We start from the raw sequence: 21891 nt of genomic DNA on the forward strand, positions 1-21891 counted from the left end.
GAAGATCAACCCCCAAGACATGTAGTCATCGGATTTTCCAAGGTTGAAATGAAAGAAAAAATGTTAAAGGTAGCTTTAATAGAGAGAAAGCGCAGGTCACCTACAAAGGGAACCTCATAAAGCTAACATCAGACCTCTCAGCTACAAGCCAGAAGAGACTGGGGGCCTATATCCAACATTCTTAGAGAAAAAAAATCTTCAACCAAGAATTTCATATCCAGCCAAACTAAACTTGCTAAGCAAAGAAGAAATAAGATCCTTTTCAGACAAGCAAACGTTGAGAGAGTTTATGACTACCAGACCTGCCTGACAAGAGATCTTGAAAGCAGCACAAAATATAGAAAGGAAGAACTGCTACCAACCAATACAAAAACACACTTAAATACACAGACCAAGGATACTATAAAGTGACCACACAAACAAGCCAGCATAATAACCAGCTAACAACAACATGATAGGATCAAATCCATACATATCGCTAACCTTGAATGTAAATGGGCTAAATGCCCCCACTTAAAAGGCACAGAGTGGTAAATTGGATTTAAAAAAACAAGACCCAATGGTATGCTGTCTTCAAGAGACCCATATCACACATAAAGACATACATAGGCTCAAAATAAAGGGATGGAGGGAAATCTACCAAGCAAATGGAAATCAGAAAAAAAGGAGTGGTTACAATCCTAACTTCAGACAAAACAGACTTTGAGCCAACAAAGATCAAAAAAAGACAAAAAAAAGGGCATTACGTAATGATAAAGGATTCAATTCAACAAGACCTAACTATACTAAATACATATGCACCCAACACAGGAGAAGCACCTAGATTCATAAAGCAAGTTCTTAGAGACCTACAAAGAGACTTAGACTCCCACGCCATAAGAGTGGAAGACCTCAATGCTCCACTGGCAGTATTAGATTATCAAGACAGAAAATTAACAAAGATATTCAGGGCCTGAACTCAACCTTGTACCAAATGGATCTGATAGATCTCTGCAGAACTCTCCAACCAAAAACAACAGAATTTACATTCTTCTCATTGCCACATGGCACACATACTCTAAAATCGACCTCATAATTGGACATAAAACAATCCTCAGCAAATGCAAAAAGAACTGAAATCATACCAAACACACTTTCAGACCACAATGTAATAAAAATGGAAGTCAAAACTAAGAAAATCACCCAAAACCATGCAACACATGAAATTAAACAACATGCACTTGAATGAATTCTGAGTAAATAATGAAATGAAGACAGAAATCAAGGAGTTCTTTGAAACTAATGAGAACAAAGATACAACATACCAGAATCTCTGGGATCCAGCTAAGGCAATGTTAAGCACTAAACACCCACATCAAAAAGTTGGAAAGATCTCAAATTAACAATCTAACACCACAACTAAGAGAATTACAGAAGCAAGAGCAAATCAACCCCAAAACTAGCAGAAGACAAGATATAAACAAAATCAGAGATGAACCAAGGAAATCAAGACATTAAAAACCTTTCAAAAGATCAATAAATCCAGGAGTTGGTTCTTTGAAAAAGTTAATAAGATAGGCCACTAGCTAGATTAATAAAGAAGAAAAGAGAGAATATCCAAATAAACACAACTGGAAATGTCATGTTACCACTGACCCCACAGAAATAAAAATAACCATCAGAAACCACTATGAACACCTCTATGCATACAAACTGGAAAACCTAGAAGAGACAGATAAATTCCTGGACACATACTCTCTCCCAAGACTGAACCAGGAACAAACTGATTCTCTAAATGGACCAACAATAAACTCTGAAATTGAATCAGTAATAAGTAGCCTACCAACCAAAAAAAGCCCAGGACCAGAAGGATTCACAGCCAAATTCTACCAGATATACAAAGAAAAGCTGGTACTATTCCTACTGAAACTATTCCAAAAAAATTGAGGAGAAAGAACTCCTCCCCAACTCGTTCTATGAAGCCAGTATCATCCTGATACCAAAATCTGGCCGAGACACAACACAAAAAGAAACTTCAGGCCAGTATCTTTGATGAACATTGACACAAAAATCCTCAACAAAATACATGCAAACCAAATTCAGCAGTACATTAAAAATCAAGTAGGCTTCATCCCCAGGATGCGAGGTTGCTTCAACATATGCAAATCAATAAATGTGATTCATCACATAAACAGAACTAAAGAAAAAAAAAACCACATAGTTATCTCAATGGATGCAGAAAAAGCTTTCAATATAACTCAACATATCTTCATGTTAAAAACTCTCAATAAATGAGGTATTAAAGGAACATACCTCAAAATAAGAGCCATCTATGACAAAGCCACAGCCAACATCATACTGAAAAGGGAAAAGCTGGAAGCATCCCCCCTGAAAACTGGCACAAGACAAAGATGCCTTTTCTCACCACTCCTATTCAATACAGTATTGGAAGTCCTGGCAAGAGCCATCAGGCAAGAGAAAGAAATAAAGGGCATCCAAATAGGAAGGGAGGAAGTCAAAATATCCATTTGCAGATGACTTGATTCTATGTATCTAGAAAACCCATAGTCTCAGCACAAAAGCTCCTTCAGCTGATAAACAACTTCAGCAAAGTTTCAGGATACAAAATCACCGTACAAAAGTCATTAGCATTCTTCCTGTAATCCCAGCACTTTGGGAGGCCGGGACAGGCTGATCACGAGGTCAGCAGATCAAGACCATCCTGGCCAACATGGTGAAACCCTGTCTCTACTAAAAACACAAAAGTTAGCTGGGCATGGTGACGCGCACCTGTAGTCCCAGGTACTCAGGAGGCTGAGGCAGGAGAATCGCTTGAACCCAGGAGGCGGAGGTTGTGGTGAGCCGAAACCGTGCCACTGCACTCCAGCCTGGCGACAGAGCGAGACTCCGTCTCAAAAAAAACAAAAACAAAGAAGTCATTAGCATTCTTATACACAACAACAGCCAAGCTGAGAGTCAAATCAGGAATGCAATCCAATTCAAAATTGCGACAAAAAAGAATAAAATACCTAGAAATACAGCTAACCAGGGAGGAGAAACATCTCCACAAGAAGAATTACAAAACACTGCTTAAAGAAATCAGAGATGACACAAACAAATGGAAAAACATCCCATGCTCATGAATAGGAAGAATCAATATCATTAAAACAGCCACACTGCCCAAATCAATTTACAGATTCAATGCTATTCCCATCAAACTACCAACGACATCCTTCACAGAATGATAAAAAAAACTATTTAAAATTCATGTGGAACCAAAAAAACGCCCAAATAGCCAAGGCAATCCTAAGTTTAAAAAAACACGTGGCCAGGCGCGGTGGCTCACACCTGTAATCCCAGCACTTTGGGAGGCCAAGGCAGGCGGATCATGAGGTCAGGAGATCGAGACCGTCCTGGCTAACACAGTGAAACCCCGTCTCTACTAAAAATACAAAAAAAAAAAAAAAAAAAATTAGCCAGGCATGGTTGCAGGCGCCTGTAGTCCCAGCTACTTGGGAGGCTGAGGCAGGAGAATGGCCTGAACCCAGGAGGCGGAACTTGCAGTGAGCCGAGATCGCACCACTGCACTCCAGTCTGGGTGACAGAGCAAGACTCCATCCCAAAAAAAAAAACCAAAAAACCCTAGAGGCATCAATGCTACCCAACTTCAAACTATGCTATAAGGCTACAGTAACAAAAACAGCATGGTACTGGTACAAAAACAGACACAAAGACCAATGGAACAGAAGAGAGAGCCCAAAAATAAGGCCACACACCTACAACTATCTGATCTTTGACAAAGAAGACAAAAACAAGATATGGGGAAAGGACTCTCTATTCAATATACGGTGTTGAGATAACTGGGTACCCACATACAGAAGACTGAAACTAGGCCCCTTCCTTATACCATATACAAAAATCAACTCAAGATGGATTAAAGACTTAAATGTAAAACCCAAAACTATAAAAATCCTGGAAGACAACTGGCAATACCATCCTGGACATAGGAACATGCAAAGATTTCTTGACAAAGACATCAAAAGCAATTGACACAAAAGCAAAATTTGACACACGGGATCTAATTAAACTTAAGAGCTTCTGCACAGCAAAAAAAAAAAAAAAAAAAGTAAACTTACAGAATGGGAGAAAATTTTTGCAAACTATGCATCTGACAAAGGTTTAATATCTGGCATCTATAACAAATGTAAACAAATTTACAAGATAAAAACAAACAACCCCATTAAAAAGTAGGCAAAGAACACAAACTCTTTTCTAAAGAAGTCATACGTGCAGCCAATAAGCATATGAAAAAAAGCTCAGTATCACCGTTCATTAGAGAAACACAAATCAAAATCACAATGAGATACCATTTCACACCAGTCGGAATGGCTATTACTAAAAAGTCAAAAAAATAACAGATCTTGGCAAGGTTGTGGAGATAAGAGAATACTTACACGCTATTGCTGTGAGTGTAAATTAGTTCGGCCATTATGGAAAGAAGTATGGCGATTCCTCAAAGAGCTAAAAACAGAAATACCATTCAACCCAGCAATCCCATTACTGGGTATATTACCAGAGGAATATAAATCATTCTACCATAAAGACACATGCACGTGAATGTTCACTGCAGCACTATTCACAATAGCAAAGACATAGAATCAACCTAAATGCCCATCAACAACAGATTGGATAAAGAAAATTTGGTACATATATACGATGGAATACCATGTAGCTATAAAAAAGAACAAGATCATGTATTTTGCTGGAACATGAATGGAGCTGGAAGCCATTATCCTTAGCAAACTATCGCAGAAACAGAAAACGAAATACTGCATGTCCTCACTTACGAGAGCTAAATTATAAGAACTCATGAACACAAAGAAGGGAACAACAAACAGAGGGGCCTCCTTGAGGGTGGGAGAAAAAAAAGAAAGAGGAAAAATAACTATTGGGTACTAGGCTTAGTACCTGTGTGATGAAATAATCTGTACAACAAACCCCCATGAAACGAGTTTACCTAAATAACAAACCTGCACATGTACCCCTGAACCTAAAGGTTAAAATACATATACATATATAAGAAATATATACATGTATATGTGTATATATGTGCATATATAAGTATATATTTTTATATGTATATGTTAAAAACATACATATGTGTATATATTTTTAACCTTTTTTACATATATATGTATATAAAATCATTGGTGTCTTTGTGTGTGGGGATGGGGGATTCTTTGTGAACTCACAATGATATCATGATTAGAAGCCAATGTTTTTCTCATATGAAATTTTATTTTACATAATACATACTAGATACTTAAAAATATCAAAATAATTGTCCAAAAAATCAAAAGTTAGCCAGGCACAGTGGTGTACACCTGTGGTCCCAGCCACTCTGGAGGCTGAGATGGGAGAATTACTTGAGCCCAGGAGGTCAAGTGATTCTGTGAGCTGTGATTGTGCCACCATACTCAGCCTGGGCAACAGTGAGACCTTATCTCAAAAAATTAAATTAAATAAATAAAATAAAATAACAACATATGAAAAGTTCAGAGAAAATAACTATGGATTAAAAAGCTAACTATAATTATGCTAAACACTTTCAAAAGATAAAGTAGGCTTGTGTTCTCCAGAATTTTATTAGAGCAATTTAAAATTTTTGTAGTCCAAATATCTTTACTATCCTACAACCTAAAGGCATCATTACATCAAGAAAGAAAAATCATAAAAGAAATGGCAAACATGGAAGGTGTAGCAGAGGAGCTAAGAGCATAAACTGTGGAAATTAACCGCCGAGGGCTGAATGTGGTGGTTCATGCCTATAACCCCAGCACTTTGGGAGGCCAAAGCAGGTGGATCACTTGAGGCCAGGAGTTTGGGACCAGCCTGGCCAACATGGTGAAACCCCATCTCTATTAAACATACAAAAATTAGCTGGGCATGGTGACACATGACTGTAGTCCCAGGTTCTGGGGTGGCTGAGGCACGAGAACTGCTTGAACCCAAGAGGAAGAGGGTTCAGTGAGCCAAGATCACGCCACTGCACTCCAGCCTGGGCAACAGAGTGAGACTGTCTCAAAGAAAAAAAAAAGTTAAAAAAAAAAAGAAAAGAAATTAACTGCCTGGGTTCAAACCCTGGCTGTGTCATTTACTAGCAAGTTACGTGCCTTCTCTCTGCCTCAATTTCTTTTTGTAACAAAACTTCAATGTAAGTGACGATAATTGTAATGCTTACATTAAAGGGTACAAGAACCAAATAAATTAATATCTGTAAAGTATTTAGTACAAGTAAGTCACACTGATTACTATATACACATTTGTTTTAAAAAAGTACATTAAATGTTTATTTAAATAATATTCAAATCCTGCAAAATAAGATTTTCATAATTTATAATACATTCAGAAATTGAAATTAAAAGTAAATAAGCAAAAAAGTTATAGATGCTGTACCTGTTTAGTAGTTTTATGAGTGCCTTGAATTGTCCTCTTAGATTTTCCACCAGTTTGACATTTAGGTTTTCCTTCAAGGCAAGAAAAAAATAAATATGTAGATATACAGAATGATAGATAATATAAAATTGAACTACAGGTAATTAGATAATGTAAACCTAAACTATGCAAATCATTCAGGCATACTAACATTTAATCTCCTTCCAGAGACCACAGTATAACAGTCTGTTCATGGTCAATATAAACTGATATAATTAAAACAACAACAACAACAAATTTCCAAAGTCCCAGAGACTGCTATTATTGAATACCTTTCTCTGAATAGGAATAAATCAACATCTTAAAGAAGTCAGATACTCTGACAACTTTTAAAAACAAAGTCCAGTTACTTGTACTCCTCAACTTGTATATAAATCTGGAAATAGTTCTTTAAGTTCAAATTTCATTTCAACAATAAAATTAAGACTCTATGTTTTCTATATAAAACCCCAATATTTTGTTTTAATTTATCTGATATATGAAATGCACAATATCATTGAGAAAAGTGAGGTTTCAGTTCTTTGTATTTTTTCACTCATTCTTTTTTATAAGAAAGACACCAACTACTGTTTTGTAATTACTATTCTCAACAGCAATTCAAAACAGAATTCTTTTTTTTTTTTTTTTTTTTTTTACTTTTATTTTAGGTCCAGGGGTACATGTGCAGGTTTGTTATACAGGCAAATTACGTTTCACAGGGGTTTGGTGCACAGATTATTTCGTCACTCAGGTAATTAGCATAAGTAACTGATAGGTAGTTTTTCAATCCTCACTCTCCTCCCACCCTCTACCCTCAAGTAGGCCCTGGTGTCTTTTGCTCCCTTCTTTGTGTCCACGTATATGTACTCAATGTTTAGTTCCCACCTATAAATGAGAACGTGCAGTATTTGGTTTTCTATTCTTGCATTAGTTCACTTAGGATAATGATCTCCAGCTCCATCCATATTGCTGCAAATAACATGATTTCATTCTTTTTATGGCTACGCAATAGTCCATGGTGTATATATGTACCACATTTTCTTTATCCAGTCTACCATTGATGGCCATTTAGGTTGATTCCATGTTTTTGCTATTGTAAGTAGTGCTGTGATGAACATACATGTACATGTATCTTTATGGTAGAACAATTTATATTCTTTGAGTATATACTCAGTAATTAGATTGCTGGGTCAAATGGTAGTTCTGTTTTTAACTCTTTGAGTAATCACCAAAGTGCTTTCCACAATGGTCAAACAAATTTACATTCTCACTAGCAGTGTGTAAGTGTTCCTTTTTCTCTGCAACCTCTCCAGCATTTCAAAATAGGAATAAAATTCTATAATGTATAACAGAATAATTTTCCTTTCTGCAAAGTAATTTTGGGGCCGGGTCCCCTGAAGCAGTATAAGTGAGCCATAACACACAGGTACCTAACTATCAACTTATCTGACATAAGTGGGACACCCTCACTGTTCCATCAGGGGTGAAGGGAGAGAATGCTACACTAACCTACAGAGGCACATCCTTTAATTATATAAAACAATGTACCAGAAAGTTTTCTTAGACTATCCAGCAGAAAAACCAGCTTAGAATAAGCACAAGCTGTAATGTACCAGCAGGTTTTTAGAATATCCAGCAGAAAAACCAGCTTAGAAACAGAAATAATACGAAGCAGATAACTTTTTTTAAGTGGAATTATCCTCAGAAACACCTAAGTATATATTGTAGTCATAAAATAAGAACAAGTTGCTATTATAAACTTAGTTTTTAATTGCCTATATGTGGCAAAGTTTTAACAATATAAAATAATCCTTAACAAAAATTGTAAATGTTAATATTCTTCTTTTGTCAAAATTACTACAGATATTCAGAAAGTTCTAATTATCTGTGCTTACAGTTTTTTGGTTTTTGGGTTTTTTTTGTTTTTTGTTTTTTGTTTTTTTGAGACAGAGTCTCACTCTGTCCCCCAGGCTGGAGTGCAGTTGCGCGATCTCGGCTCACTGCAACCTCTGCCTCCCAGGTTCAAGCCTCCCGGGCAGCTAGGATTACAGGCGCCCACTGCCATGCCCGGCTAATTGTTTTGTATTTTAGTAGAGACAAGGTTTCACCATGTTGCCCCGGCTGGTCTCGAACTCCTGAGCTCAAGCAATCCACCTGCCTCAGCCTCCCAAAGTGCTAGGATTACAGACGTGAGCCAATGCGCCCGGCCTGTGCTTACAGTTTTATTATGTTACAATACTCACAAATGAAGCTTTAAAATTGTACTGGCCAATTATTTATGTTCTTGTATGAAAAATCAGGTTATGTACAGATGTTTGATTATTATATTTTCTTTCCTTTGTTTTTTGAATAGAAACAACTTTAATAGAAACACCTTTGAACTATTTTGTGTTCAGAATAACCCATGGAAAATGAGAGAATACAATTTCATATAAAAATATTTATAATATACAGAATTTTTTTTTACTTTTGTAATAAATCATGTTGATATGTACTTTTATCAAAGAAATGAAGTAATAGTAAGCTTCTTGTGGAAAGATTAGCTGTTAAGAAGCTGAATTTCAAAAGATAAACCCAATTTTCCCCTCTATTTGATAGTTTTCGTGATTCAAAATAACTGCTCTCTAAAAATAGCTAGGAAAACTGAGAAAGAAAAGCTACAGGGGAAGACAGGTCCAAGCAGGCATTTAAAAATACTATAATGCCTCCATAGTTAAAATAGTATGACACTCACACATGAATCAGGTAAACAGACTACTAAAACGGAATACAATTACATATGGAAATTCACTCTACAGAAAAGGTGGAATCTCAAATAACTGGGGCAAAGATAAACTTTATAACAACTTATGCTGAGGCAACTTGTTAGCTATAAGGAAAAAGATAAAATTAGATTCATACCACAGAGTATATGTAAGAATAAACTACAAATGGATCAGAGGACCAAATGTAAAAAAGATAAAGATTTAAAACATTCTTTAAAGAAAATTTTAAATAAAATAAAATGTAAAAATGAATTTAAGAGAATAAAACAGGTGAATTCTTGTTTAGCTTGAAACATCTTGTGTAAAGATGTTCTCAAAGAATGGAAACATGATTAGAACATGTCAAAAGGAACAGAAGCCAAGTTAAAGGGTCTCCCATTTGAAAAACCGAGAACAATCTGAGCATCAAAATAGAGTAACTGTACCCCATTAAATACCATAAGCCATGAGTCCACACAAACTGAAAATATACATACATACATACATACATACATACATACAAATAAAGAGGAGATGGTAAAGCTCTTCCTTATATTAGAAGGCTAACAAATGCAGAAGGAATGATGGAGTTAACAAATCACCACTTTGCAACCACCAGAGGTATAACATAAGCCAAGGATTATCAATAGATGCTAAAAGTAGTGAGTGTACTGTTTCAACAAAAACAGGATATTTACATAGTTTCAAACTATCTTACCACAAATTACTCATTAGTTACATAGGAAAAAATTAGCTACTTTACAGTAGAGAAATCTAGCAGACAACACTTAAAGCAACTGATTAAATTAACGAGACAGTTATCATGAACCTCCTCTGATAACTGAAAAGGACACATCATTTCTATAGAATTCCTACTAAAAACACCTACCTGAATCTAGTCATGAAAAGATGTCAGACAAACCTAACTGTGAGGAATATTCTACAAGCCCTCAGAAAATTTCAAAGTGAGGTATGCCAACCTCCTGTCTTCTGTATCTCTATCCAGTCTTCAACATCCCCGAAACAGTGGCTTCACACTGCCTCTAGCCATTAAAGGGAGGGGAGAGATGATTTTTTTTTCTTGTTCAAATAATAATAATGAGAACTAAAGAAATATCTTCTATTTTCTAAAGCATTACATTAAATTGCACCTAATTATGGTAAATATGATTTTTAAAAAACCTCCTTTTATTTTTATAAGAATTTAATAAAAGAAAAAACCTAAATGTATTAGTCCATTTTCATACTGCTTATAAAGAACTGTCTGAAACTGGGTAATTTATAAAGGAAAGGGCTTTAATTGACTCATAGTTCAGCATGGCTGGAGAGGCCTCAGGAAACTTGCAATCATGGTGGAAGGAGAAGGGCAAACAAGGCGCCTTCTTTACAAGGCAGCAGGAAGGAGAAGTACCGAGTGTAGGGGAAAGAGCCCCTTATAAAACCATCACATTTCATGAGAACTCACTCACTGTCACGAGAACAGCATGGGGGAAACCACCCCCATGATCCAATTACCTCACATGGTCTCTCCCTTGACACGTGGGGATTATGGGGATTATAATTCAAGGTGAGATTTGGGTGGGGAGACAAAGCCTAATCATATCACTAACTCTCTTATCACTTTAAAAAGCCCCAATCTGCTGGTCATAATAACACAATAAACCCAATTTCAAATTTCACTATTATCTGAAAAAACAAAACTAACAATAAGGCTTTTATAAAACCATGTGTGTATAAAAGCAACAAAAAATTATTTCTTATTTAACATACTAATCAGCCCAAGAGGTCTAATTGCAAACAGTTTTCAGTCTACCTCTTTAGGACTAAATACATCCTTCTTACTTACAACAAAAATGAAACTAATTTTTTAAATACATACCATCATCATCTTTGCTTTCTAGTGGAACACTCCAAGCTATTAGGTTTCTTGCTGTACGACCCTCCTCTGCAACTATTCTCCTTACTTTGTCATGACTATTGGAGCGCTGGAATGAAGCCTATGTATGGAAAAGATGGTACTTATTAGATTATTAGATATTAGATTAGTCAAAATATATAATATATTTAACAAAGTCATTATTTCTCACACTTTTCTCAGAAAACACTTAAAACTAATTTGGGATGTGGTAGGTGGTTAAACAGAGAAAAGAAAGTCACGAGTCTTTTTTAGATCTAAAAACACTGAGTTTTGTAACTCTAAAAAATAAACAAATTATTTAAATAATAAATATAATCTAAGGTTTGAAAAAGTGGCCTAAAGAGCACAAACACTGCTGTGGACTAGTATCTGCACTATCCTTTACATATCAACGAGTCCAAGTGTGAAATAGACCAGTTTTTACAAACATCCTATATATTTCCCCTAAAAGACCTCTTCAGCATAAAATATTTTGGAAAACCCTTTTTTTAATTCTCTAGAGATTGTGCTAAAGTAAGTCAACATTCCATTTTTAGCTACATAATTTTATCTCCAAGTTATTAGGATTCAAATAATAATTGCTGTTAACAGGTAATTTTAAATTGCAATTTTTAAAACTCAAACTATTGCACAGAACATGTGTAATTTCTTGCTTGCTCTAGCCCCGCCTGGCCTAAGAACATAAGCTTACAGGTTCAGCCCCACCAACACCCTGTGCCAGCTGGGAGCCAGGTCTAGTAAAATAAAGGAAATTGCTTCCCCACTAATGAATGTCATATCAAAATAGTCTGTTTTTATAAGCCAAGTATCTATGAGAAGAAAGAGATCATAAAGCACCCATATGAACACGAGGATACAGCCTCCTTATCTAATCCTTAAATCTGTGTGGAAAACCTGCCTCTTTGTGAAACAAGTTCACCACGGAGCCAGCCCAAAATCCCAGTCCAATTAGTAGGTGCCTCCATGCCTTCCTATAGTTCTTGCCAGCCTGGACTTTTAGCATTCCTGGAATCCTAAGGCACAATACATTTAACGAGGCAATTACTATGTGCAAAAGCATCAAGTAAGAGACTGAGGAGAATATAAAGAAAAACATAAAGTATTGTGCTTGTCCTCAAAGAGCTAACAATCCAAGTAAATGAAGCAAACATGTAAGAGTAAAAAATAACATATGAATTAACAAGTATGGTAGGCAGTCTCCAAAGATGCCTCCCTTGGCCCCAGTAAACCACACCTGCTGGTGTTCATGCCCTCATGTAATCCACTCCCCTTGAATATGCCTCTGTAACTTGCTTTCTGACCAATAAAATGAGGCAGAAAGGACACTGCATAACTTCTGAGACTAGGTCATCAGAAGCTTTGCAGCCTCCACCTGAGTCTCTTAGAATGCTCCCTCTTAGGGTAGTCACTCTTAAAATCCAGCTGTCATGCCATGAGAAGCCCAAGCCACAAGTAGAGAGACCACACACAGGCAGCACTCTGGTTGACAGGCCCTAGCTGAACTCCCAGAGGACAGCATCCTCTGCCCACTGTGTGAGTGAGCCATTTTGGACATTCCAGCCCAGCTGAGCCCCTAGAAAACTGCTGCCATGCCAGTACCCAAGCCAACATCACATCACAAAAACCACCCAGTCAACTCACAGAATGAGATAACAGGAACTAGATGAATGTACTCTAACACACAATATACACACCTGGATCTATTTGTATACAGATATTAAAAACCATGAGTTTATACTGATTGATTTCAATCCTATGCCACAGGGCTCATTTTAGCCTTTCCCTTTGCTTGTCTGAAACTTCTTTCTCCAACATAAGATCCCCAGCTTTCATTATCTACAATCTATTTACTTATCTGTTCAATGCTAATATATACATAAAGTAGTTTCAAAATTGCTAACCCATACTCCTATGAGAAACACATTTACTAACTACATTACAGCATTTATGTACAGTTCTTATCTTTAACCTTACAATATCCAAAGTACTGTTTGCCAAAATCATGTAATTAGTGCTCATCTTCACCTGGGAGTATGTTACTATTTGCCTTCCAGTTTGGATTCCCCCCACCCACTGTTAATTTTTATTCTTTTGGGGAATATGTGAAGAAAAAGCAATACACTATTTTCAAATGAAGGAAATTAATGAGTAGCATCACTTCAGGGAAAGAAAAAAAGTCACTATAGTACACTCTAGAGCAAGGGTCAGCAAAGATTTTCTACAAAGGACCAGATAATAAATATTTTTTTTATTTTAGGCTTTGCAGGCCATAAGACCTCTGTAACAACTACTCAATTTTGCCATTTTATGTGAAGCAGCCATAGTCAATATGTAAACAAATAATGTGGCTGTATGGTAAGAAGCCAATTGTGAGATAAACAGATACATATTACTTGTCATTTTGAAATAAATTCAAATTACTAAAAAGTTATAAATTCACACAAAGAATATCAAACATAACCTCACATTTTTTCCTGAAGCATCTGAGAACAATCTGCAGTTATACTCCTTGGCAGTAAATACTTCACTATGTATTTTATATATGTAAGGATACTCTCCTATATCACTATACTATAAATAACAAAATCAGGAAATTATCACTGATACAGAATTATTATTTAAATTACAGCATTTACATTTCACCAACTGTCCCATTAATCTCTTTGACAGCATAAAATAAAGTTGAGAAAAAGATATAAGCCCAATTCTCCCAGAAGCTCTGCAAACCCCAAAGAAGATAAATACAAGGAAAACCACACTTAAGCATATCACAGAAAAACTGATGATAAACTTAAACATAGAGAAAAATCTTGAGTACAGAGGAGAGGGAAAAATCAACTCATTACCTTTAAAGCAACAGCCATAAGACTGACAGCCTTGCATTGCCCAGGAAGCGATAAAAGTAATAATTTATAATAAGCTCTAATAAATTGGTAACTTATTGCCTATGTAGTGGTATAGCAGGGTCAAAATCCTGACTGAAAACGGTTCAGAACAGAATGATGAGAAAAATGGAGATACTGAGTATTAAGATATTTTGAGTTTCATCATAAAGGAGAACAAAGAAATAAATAAACAGAATGGATTATTAAGATGAGTGATAGTATATCATACTTTCATACTGATGGGAATGATCCAGTACAGAGAAAAATTGTGTTATGGTAAGAAAGAGGGAATGACAATAGGTGCTAAATCTGTGAGTGACAGGAATCAGGTTTCGGTACAAAAATGAATGAACTAATCAACTAATATCCAACTACCAGAAAAACAAAGACTATGTTCTTCTACTCTAATTCTCTGTGATGAGAGTCTAACCCAAATTTTCCTCTCCAGAACTTGTCAGTTTTTACGTCTTTAACATAAACATCTGTACCCACATTCCTTCATTCCTCTGACCTTACCCTGAATATCCATGTGTCATCTACTTACCTGACTCATTAAGCTTTCACTGAAACTCATATTTCTGTGATCACTATCCAAACCCCATTCAGTGTCCTCTAGATTTGCAAAAGTCACTTCTCTACTCATTCCCATACTTTCCAATCAATGTAACACCAGAAAACTTCCTCCTTTAGCTTAAGTACATCTCCCATTAAGTATTGGTCAGTTCTATCTAACTTACACTGGCATCTATCATTTAGCATTGTTCTAACCAAGGGTATCACTATTGCTTCCAGGCCAAATGAACAAGTATAAATAGATGGCCTACTTTTCAGCTCTACTTCAGATAATTCCCTTACACAATCACAGAACATCCTGTGAGAGAGAGAGATTGAGAGAGAGAGAGAGAGAGAGAGAGAGAGAGAGAGAGAGAGAGAGTGTGTGTGTGTGTGTGTGTGTGTGTGTGTGTGTGTGTGTGTGTGTGTGTGTGTGTGTGTGTGTGTGTGTGTGTGTGTATCAGGTCATAAAATTCACTATGCCATACATTACATTCTAAGTCAAGAGTCTTCACAAAATAATGAGTTTCCAAGAACTAAAATGGATAATCACAAAATAGCAATGTTGTAACACTAGACCAGAAAACTTCAAATCTAATATTCTTTACTTCCATAAACATTTCAGGCTCCACTATAAATTTTACCAAGTTGGCTCTTTTGTATTTAGTATATATTCATAGACACACATTCAAAGAAAAACCACTAGCTCAAGACTTTGATTTTATTCTTAATTCCAATACTTAATAAGCAAAAACATTATAACTACTCATCTAACTACAAGATCTGATTGAAAATCATTTTTCATTTTAAAGCACATACGCTTTTTGTAATACATGCTGAATGGACTCCTTTCAGTAAAAATCCATAAATTCTAATGATTTTTAGTAATCCAATTCTTATAAAAATGTCAGTAGTAACGTAAATAAAATAGTTTTAAGCATTTTAATATCAGTATCAGGGTTTGAAATGCAATAAATGATTCTGAGATACTTCATAAAATAGATGTCTATTTCAAACAGTATTTTTTTTTAACCTAGGTTCTTTTCTCACAGCAGTCTTCAACAAAATATGTGTATTTTCATCCAAAGTCACAGTGTGCCACCTAGTGCTGTATGGAGATTTTACAGAGGCCTGTTCAAATACTTAATGTTTCAACTAAAAGTATAAAGATCAGTCTTCAGTGAAAGTTTTTAAGTTCAAATCTTACAGTATATAATCTAAGAAAGTGTTTACAATAGTCACCAAAGAGGCTAGGTACTTATGAGACTTGCTCCCAAAGAAACTTCTTTCTCTTAGGTTTAAAATATCTAAATAATTTCAATTTTAACAACTTTCCCCATAATCTTGAAAAGGTTACAAGTACTGTTTACTAAACGTCTATGTATCTGTCTCCATAAAACTTTCTACTTTATACAAGTTCTTCAAAATCCATTCATACCACTATCTGCCCATAAAATGAAATTCTTGTATCTTTTTTCCAATGTTTTTCAGCTTTCTGAATAATTCAGAAAAGAACCTTTCTCTTAAATTCCCACTACTAACGCCCTTAATATTTTGGGTAGTATGAAGACAAGATTACTAGTCATGCAGTTTACCTGAGAAACCATGTAACTAGTACAATTTCCCTAATATTACAGAATGATAAGCTGGAATCCTGTTCAGTAATTTATGATAACTTTATCAGTTTTTATCAATATTTCACACCATCTAAAGGTAAAACCACAGATGAACTAAGGATGGCTAAACTATTATAAGGGGGAAACAACTTCTCTCTTGTATGAGCTACTCTGTTCTGGAGTCTCTGTTATAGCTCACTAGCCTATATACTAAATAATATATCAAGTCTCACCAAGTCTATCTCCTAAACACAACTGGAGAATGTAAATCCACTACCATCACCCTAGTCCAAGCCATCATCATCTCAAACCTAAATTACTAATACTGTATCAGCCTCCATGACAGAGACTACAATATGCATCAAAACCACTTGCTTTCTTTCCTGTCACAAAGCTGGACAACACCTTCCAGTCTTTCTTGCAAACAGATGGCCATGTGACTAAGTTCTGCACGCTAGAATATAGGGGAAAATGAGGTAAGCTATGTCCACGTCTGGGTTTTTTTTTTTTTTTTAAGTCTCCTGCATCATCAGCCATGTTATCTCCCTCAATTCCCCACTTACTGGCCAGATGCATAAGATCTAGCAGGACTCTCTAAAGAATGATGGAGTCAAAAGATAAAAAAAAAAAATTTAGTCCCATCAAAATGTGAAAGGTCACATGCTGAATACCTACACTGAACTATTAAGTGAACAAGAAATAAACTACTTATCTGTTGGTTCCCCTTCCAGTTATGAAAACATAAAAGGCATCCACATTGGAAAGGAAGAAGTCTAATTAGCCTCGTTTGCAGATGACATCTGTTACTTAGAAAAAGATAAAGACAGCCAGGTGTGGTGGCTTACACCTGTAATCCTAGCACTTCAAGAGGCAGAGGCAGGAGAATTGCTTCAGCCTGGGAGCTCAAGGCTGCAATGAGCTATGATCGCATCATTGCACTCCAGCCTGGGTGACAGAGTGAGAAATTGTCTCAAAAAAAAAAAAAAAACCCAAAAAATCTAAAGACTCCACCAAAATCTGTTAGAACTGATTAACAAATTCAGTAAAGGTACAGGATACAAAATCAACATACAAAAACCAACAGTGAACAATCCAAAAAAGAAAATCAAGAAAGCAATCCCATTTACGATAGTTACAAAGAATATAAAATATCTTGGAATCAATTTAACCAAAAAAGGGAAAGATCCAGACAAGGAAAATTGTAATACACTGATGAAAGAGAATGAGGAGGATATAAAAAATGGAAAGATATTTCATGCTTATGAAATGGAAGAATACTATTAAAACAACAATACTACCCAAAGCAATTTACAGATTCAATGCAATCCCTTATCAAAATACCAATGACATTCTTTACAGAAATAGAAAAAAAAAATCCTAAAACTTACATGGAACACAAAATACCCCAAAGAGCCAAAACAAACCTGAACAAAAAGAATACAGCTGGAGACATCACAGTACTAACAAAATCAGCATGGTACTGGCATAAAGACAAACACACAGACCAATGGAACAGAATAGAGAACCCAGAAATAAACCCATGCATTTACAGCCAACTAATCTTTGACAAAGTTGACAGGAACATACACCAGGGAAAGAACACCCTATTCAATAAATGGTGCTGGGAAAACTTGATAACTTTATGCAAAAGGATAAAACTAGATTCCTATCTCTCACCATACCAAAAAATCAAATCAAAATGGATTAAAAACTTCAAGGTAAGACTTGAAACTATGAAACTACTAAAACAAAACTTAAGAGAAATGCTCCAGGATATTTGTCTGGGTAAAGATTTTTTGTGTAAGATCTCAAAAGCACAGGCAACAAAAATAGACAAATAAGACTATATTAGTAACTAAAAGGCTTCTGCACAACAAAGGAAATAATCAACAAAGAGACAATCCACAGAATGGAAGAAAATATTTGGAAATTACCCATCTAGTAAGAGATTAATAACCAGAACATATGAGGAGCTCCAACAACTCACTAGCAAAACACAAATAATCCAAATTAAAAATGGGCAAAAGATCTAAATAGACATTTCTCAATAGAAGATATACAAAATGGCCAACAGATATATGAAAAAAGACTCATCACTAATCACCACAGAAATGCAAATCAAAACTACAATGAAATATCATCTCACCCAGTTAAAATGGTTTTTATCAAAAAGACAGGCAATAACATGCTACCAAGGATGTGGAAAAAGAGGCACCCTAGTACACTGTTGGTGGAAATGAAAATTAGTATGCCATTATAGAGAACAGTATGAAAGTTCCTCAAAAAAACTAAAAATAGAATCACCATATGATCCAGCAATTCCACTACTGGGTATATATCCAAAATAAAGGAAACTAATATATCAAAAAGATATCTGCACTCCCATGTTTATTGCATCACTATTCACATATATGGAATCAACCTAAGTGCCATCAACAGATGAATAAAGAAAATGTATTCCATATACAAAGTTTAATATCATTCAGCCATGAAAAAGAATAAAATCCTGTCACTTGCAACAACATAGATGGAACTGGAGGTCATTATGTTAAGTGAAATAAGCCAAGCACAGAAAGAGGACTATCATATGTTCTCCCTCATATGTTGGAGCTAAAAAAAGCGGATCTCATGAAGATATGGAGTAGACTGGTAGTAACCCAAGGCCAGGAAAAATAGTGGAGTGGGGTGGGTGGGGATAAAAAGTTGATTAATGGGTACAAATATATGGTTGGATAGAAAAAATAAGACCTAGTGTTAGATAGATCAGAGGGGTGACTATAGTTATAATACTTTATTATGCATTTCAAAATAGCTAGAAGAGAATAATTTGAATGTTTCTAGTACAAAAAGACATATTTAGGTTGATAGACACAACCAACTATACTAATTTGATCTTAACAAATTATATGAATGTAATTAATTATCACATGTACCCCAAAATTATGTACATCTCTTATACAGCAATAAAATAAAATAAATTATTACTGGGCATACTAGAAAACAAGTCCAAAGACTAAAAACCAAGAAAAAATACAAAAAAAGGGAATATACCCACACATTAGCCAAGTAATAAAAGTTATCAGAAATAGATTTTAAAGTAACTTAATATGAACTGAAAATAAAAGGATTGAAATTTTCTGCAGAAAACTAGATACCTTAAAAGAATCAAGTAGAAATTATAAAACTGAAAAATCAAAAAACTGAAATTAAGAACTCAATGAATGGGTTTAACAAGAAATTAGTGAATTAGTTAGACTAAAATATCCAGAACGAAAACAAAACAAAAATAGAAAAGAGCAAAAGAGACATAAGAAATTTTTAAAAAGGTCAAACATAGAAGCAAAAACTGAAATCTGAGGAAAACAGAAACAAAAATGGGATTAGAGCACACAGAGGCTGAGAACTTTCCAAAACTAACAAAAAAGATCATACCACGAATCAACAGGCACTATGAATAAAATTGTGAATTTTTTTAATAAAAAGGTAAAATAAAAAGACAAACGATAGACATACTAGGGTTAAAAAGTACTGACAACCAAAAAAAAAAAAAAACAAACCTTAGAAGTAGTCACAAGTAACCTCAAATTAATAAGAATAAAACTGACAAGTGACATTCCATAAGAAATAATAAATACAAGTCAATAAAATACCTTCAAAGTGAAAAAAGTAAATAACTGCCATGCAGAAATATGTGAAAATAGCTATTTAAAAACTAATAAAAGGGCCAGGTGCCGTGCCTCACGCCTGTAATCCCAGCACTTTGGAAGGCCAAGGCGGGTGGATCACAAGGTCAGGAGATCGAGACCATCCTGGCTAACATGGTGAAACCCTGCCTCTACTGAAAATACAAAAAATTAACTGGGTGTGGTGGTGGGAGCCTGTAGTTCCAGCTACTCAGGGGACTGAGGCAGGAAAATTGGTTGAACCCAGGAGGCAGAGGTTGCAGTGAGCTGAGATCGCACCATTGCACTCCAGCTTGGGTGACAGAACGAGACTCCGTCTCAAAAAAAAAAAAACATAATAAAAAATGAAGATAACCAAAAAATAAATAAATAAATAACACAGTCACCTGGGGAATAAGGGCAAGATGGGATAGGGATGGGGATTGGTGACTAATTACCAAATCCAAGGAGCTACAGCTGGCCTTATCTGTTACAATTTACATTTTTTTTGGGGGGAGGATGGAGTCTCACTCTGTCACCCAAGATGGAGTGCAGTGGTGTGATCTCAGTTCACAGAAGCCTCTGCCTCCTGGGTTCAAGCAATTCTCCAGGTTCAAGCAATTCTCCTGCTTCAGCCTCTCAAGTAGCTGGGACTACAGGCACACGCCACCATGCCCAGCTAATTTTTGTATTTTTAGTAGAGACGGGGTTTCACCATGTTGGCCAGGCTGGTCTCAAACTCCTGACCTCAAGTGATCCACCCACGTCAGCCTCCCAAAGTGCTAGGATTACAGGTGTGAGCCACCACGCCTGGCACAATTTGCATTTTTATGAGCAAAATATTGCACAGATTTCTTGATTACTTAAAAGCTATAAGATATACCTTTTCATTAAAAATAAATATTTTGAATATTAAAATAAAAGAGGAAAAACAAAAAATGAAATTCACATGGATATTCTAGAAGAGAAATAAAATATTACTGAGGTTATGAGCTCAATAAATCACTTTAACCACAAACTAAATACAGCAGAAGAAAGGTCAGTGAACTGGAAAATATGACAGTAGGAAATATCTACATGAAAGCACAGAGGAAAAAAAGAATACAGAAGAGAAAATAAACATATAAGACATGGTGAAAAAGTCTTACATGGTACAACTGGAGACTCTGAAGGAAAGAACAGAGAAATTGGAGCAGAAAAAAAATTTGAAGGGCAATGGCTTTAAAACTGACAAAAGATACCAGCCAAATTCTCCCAGAAGCTCTACAAACCCCCAAGCAGGATAAATACAAAGAAAACCAAACATAAGTATATCACAGAAAAACTGATGAAAACCTGAAACAAAGAAAATCTTAAGAGTGTACAGAGAGGATAAGAGCTCATTACCTTCAAAGGGGTGACAAAAAAAACTCAGCTGATTTTCCGACAAACGGACATGATAAATGCCAGTAAACAGTGGAGCACCTTTAAAGTACTAAAAGAAAATTACTGTTTTCTAGTAGAAAAAATATTCTACTCTAGTATAATAATATAGTATAACAATCTAGGTTTGCATGCAAACCTACTTCTACTATTATACTACATTATGTACTATATATACTATATTACACTACTATGCTATATTAATACAGTATAATAATCTAGGTTTGCATGCAAATGAAGAACACCAAAAAACAGTAAAAATATGAATAAAAGAGTATGAATACAAACTATATGAAAGTACTATAATCTTATGAAATTTTAAAGATATGAAAAAGTGTATGACAATTTCACAAAAGGTGGAAGGGGAGTAAACAATTAAAGGGTGATAAGGCCTTTACATTCTCCAGGAAGTGATAAAAGCAACAATTTATAATAGACTCTAATAAGTCATTAAGAAATGTTGGGCCGGGCACGGTAGTTCACACCTGTAATCCCAACACTCTGGGAGACTAAGGTGGGAGTATCACTTAAGGTCTAGAGTTCAAGACCAGCCTGGGCAATAGAGTACAACCTTGACTCTACAAAAAAAAAAAAAAAAAAATTTAAGCCAGGCATAGTGGCACCTGTAGTCCCGGCTAC

At 35.5% G+C, this 21891-nt stretch overlaps 1 protein-coding gene across 24 annotated transcripts in view; it reads right to left on the reverse strand.

Moving 5' to 3' along the window:
- SCAPER (S-phase cyclin A associated protein in the ER) overlaps positions 1-21891 on the reverse strand; it is a 555380-nt gene that overhangs the window by 502670 nt on the left and 30819 nt on the right. For 10 of the 24 annotated variants that reach the window (XM_063716003.1, XM_054531050.2, XM_054531049.2 and 7 more), the window contains exon 3: positions 6436-6506. Coding sequence is in view for 16 of the 24 variants with exons in the window: in XM_063716000.1 (XP_063572070.1) it covers positions 6436-6506 (71 nt within the window). In the remaining 8 variants the exon portion in view is untranslated. 24 annotated transcript variants of the gene reach the window in all.

The sequence above is a fragment of the Pongo abelii genome, chromosome 16 (genome assembly GCF_028885655.2).
Source record: "Pongo abelii isolate AG06213 chromosome 16, NHGRI_mPonAbe1-v2.0_pri, whole genome shotgun sequence".
NCBI classification, from domain to species: Eukaryota; Metazoa; Chordata; class Mammalia; order Primates; family Hominidae; genus Pongo; species Pongo abelii.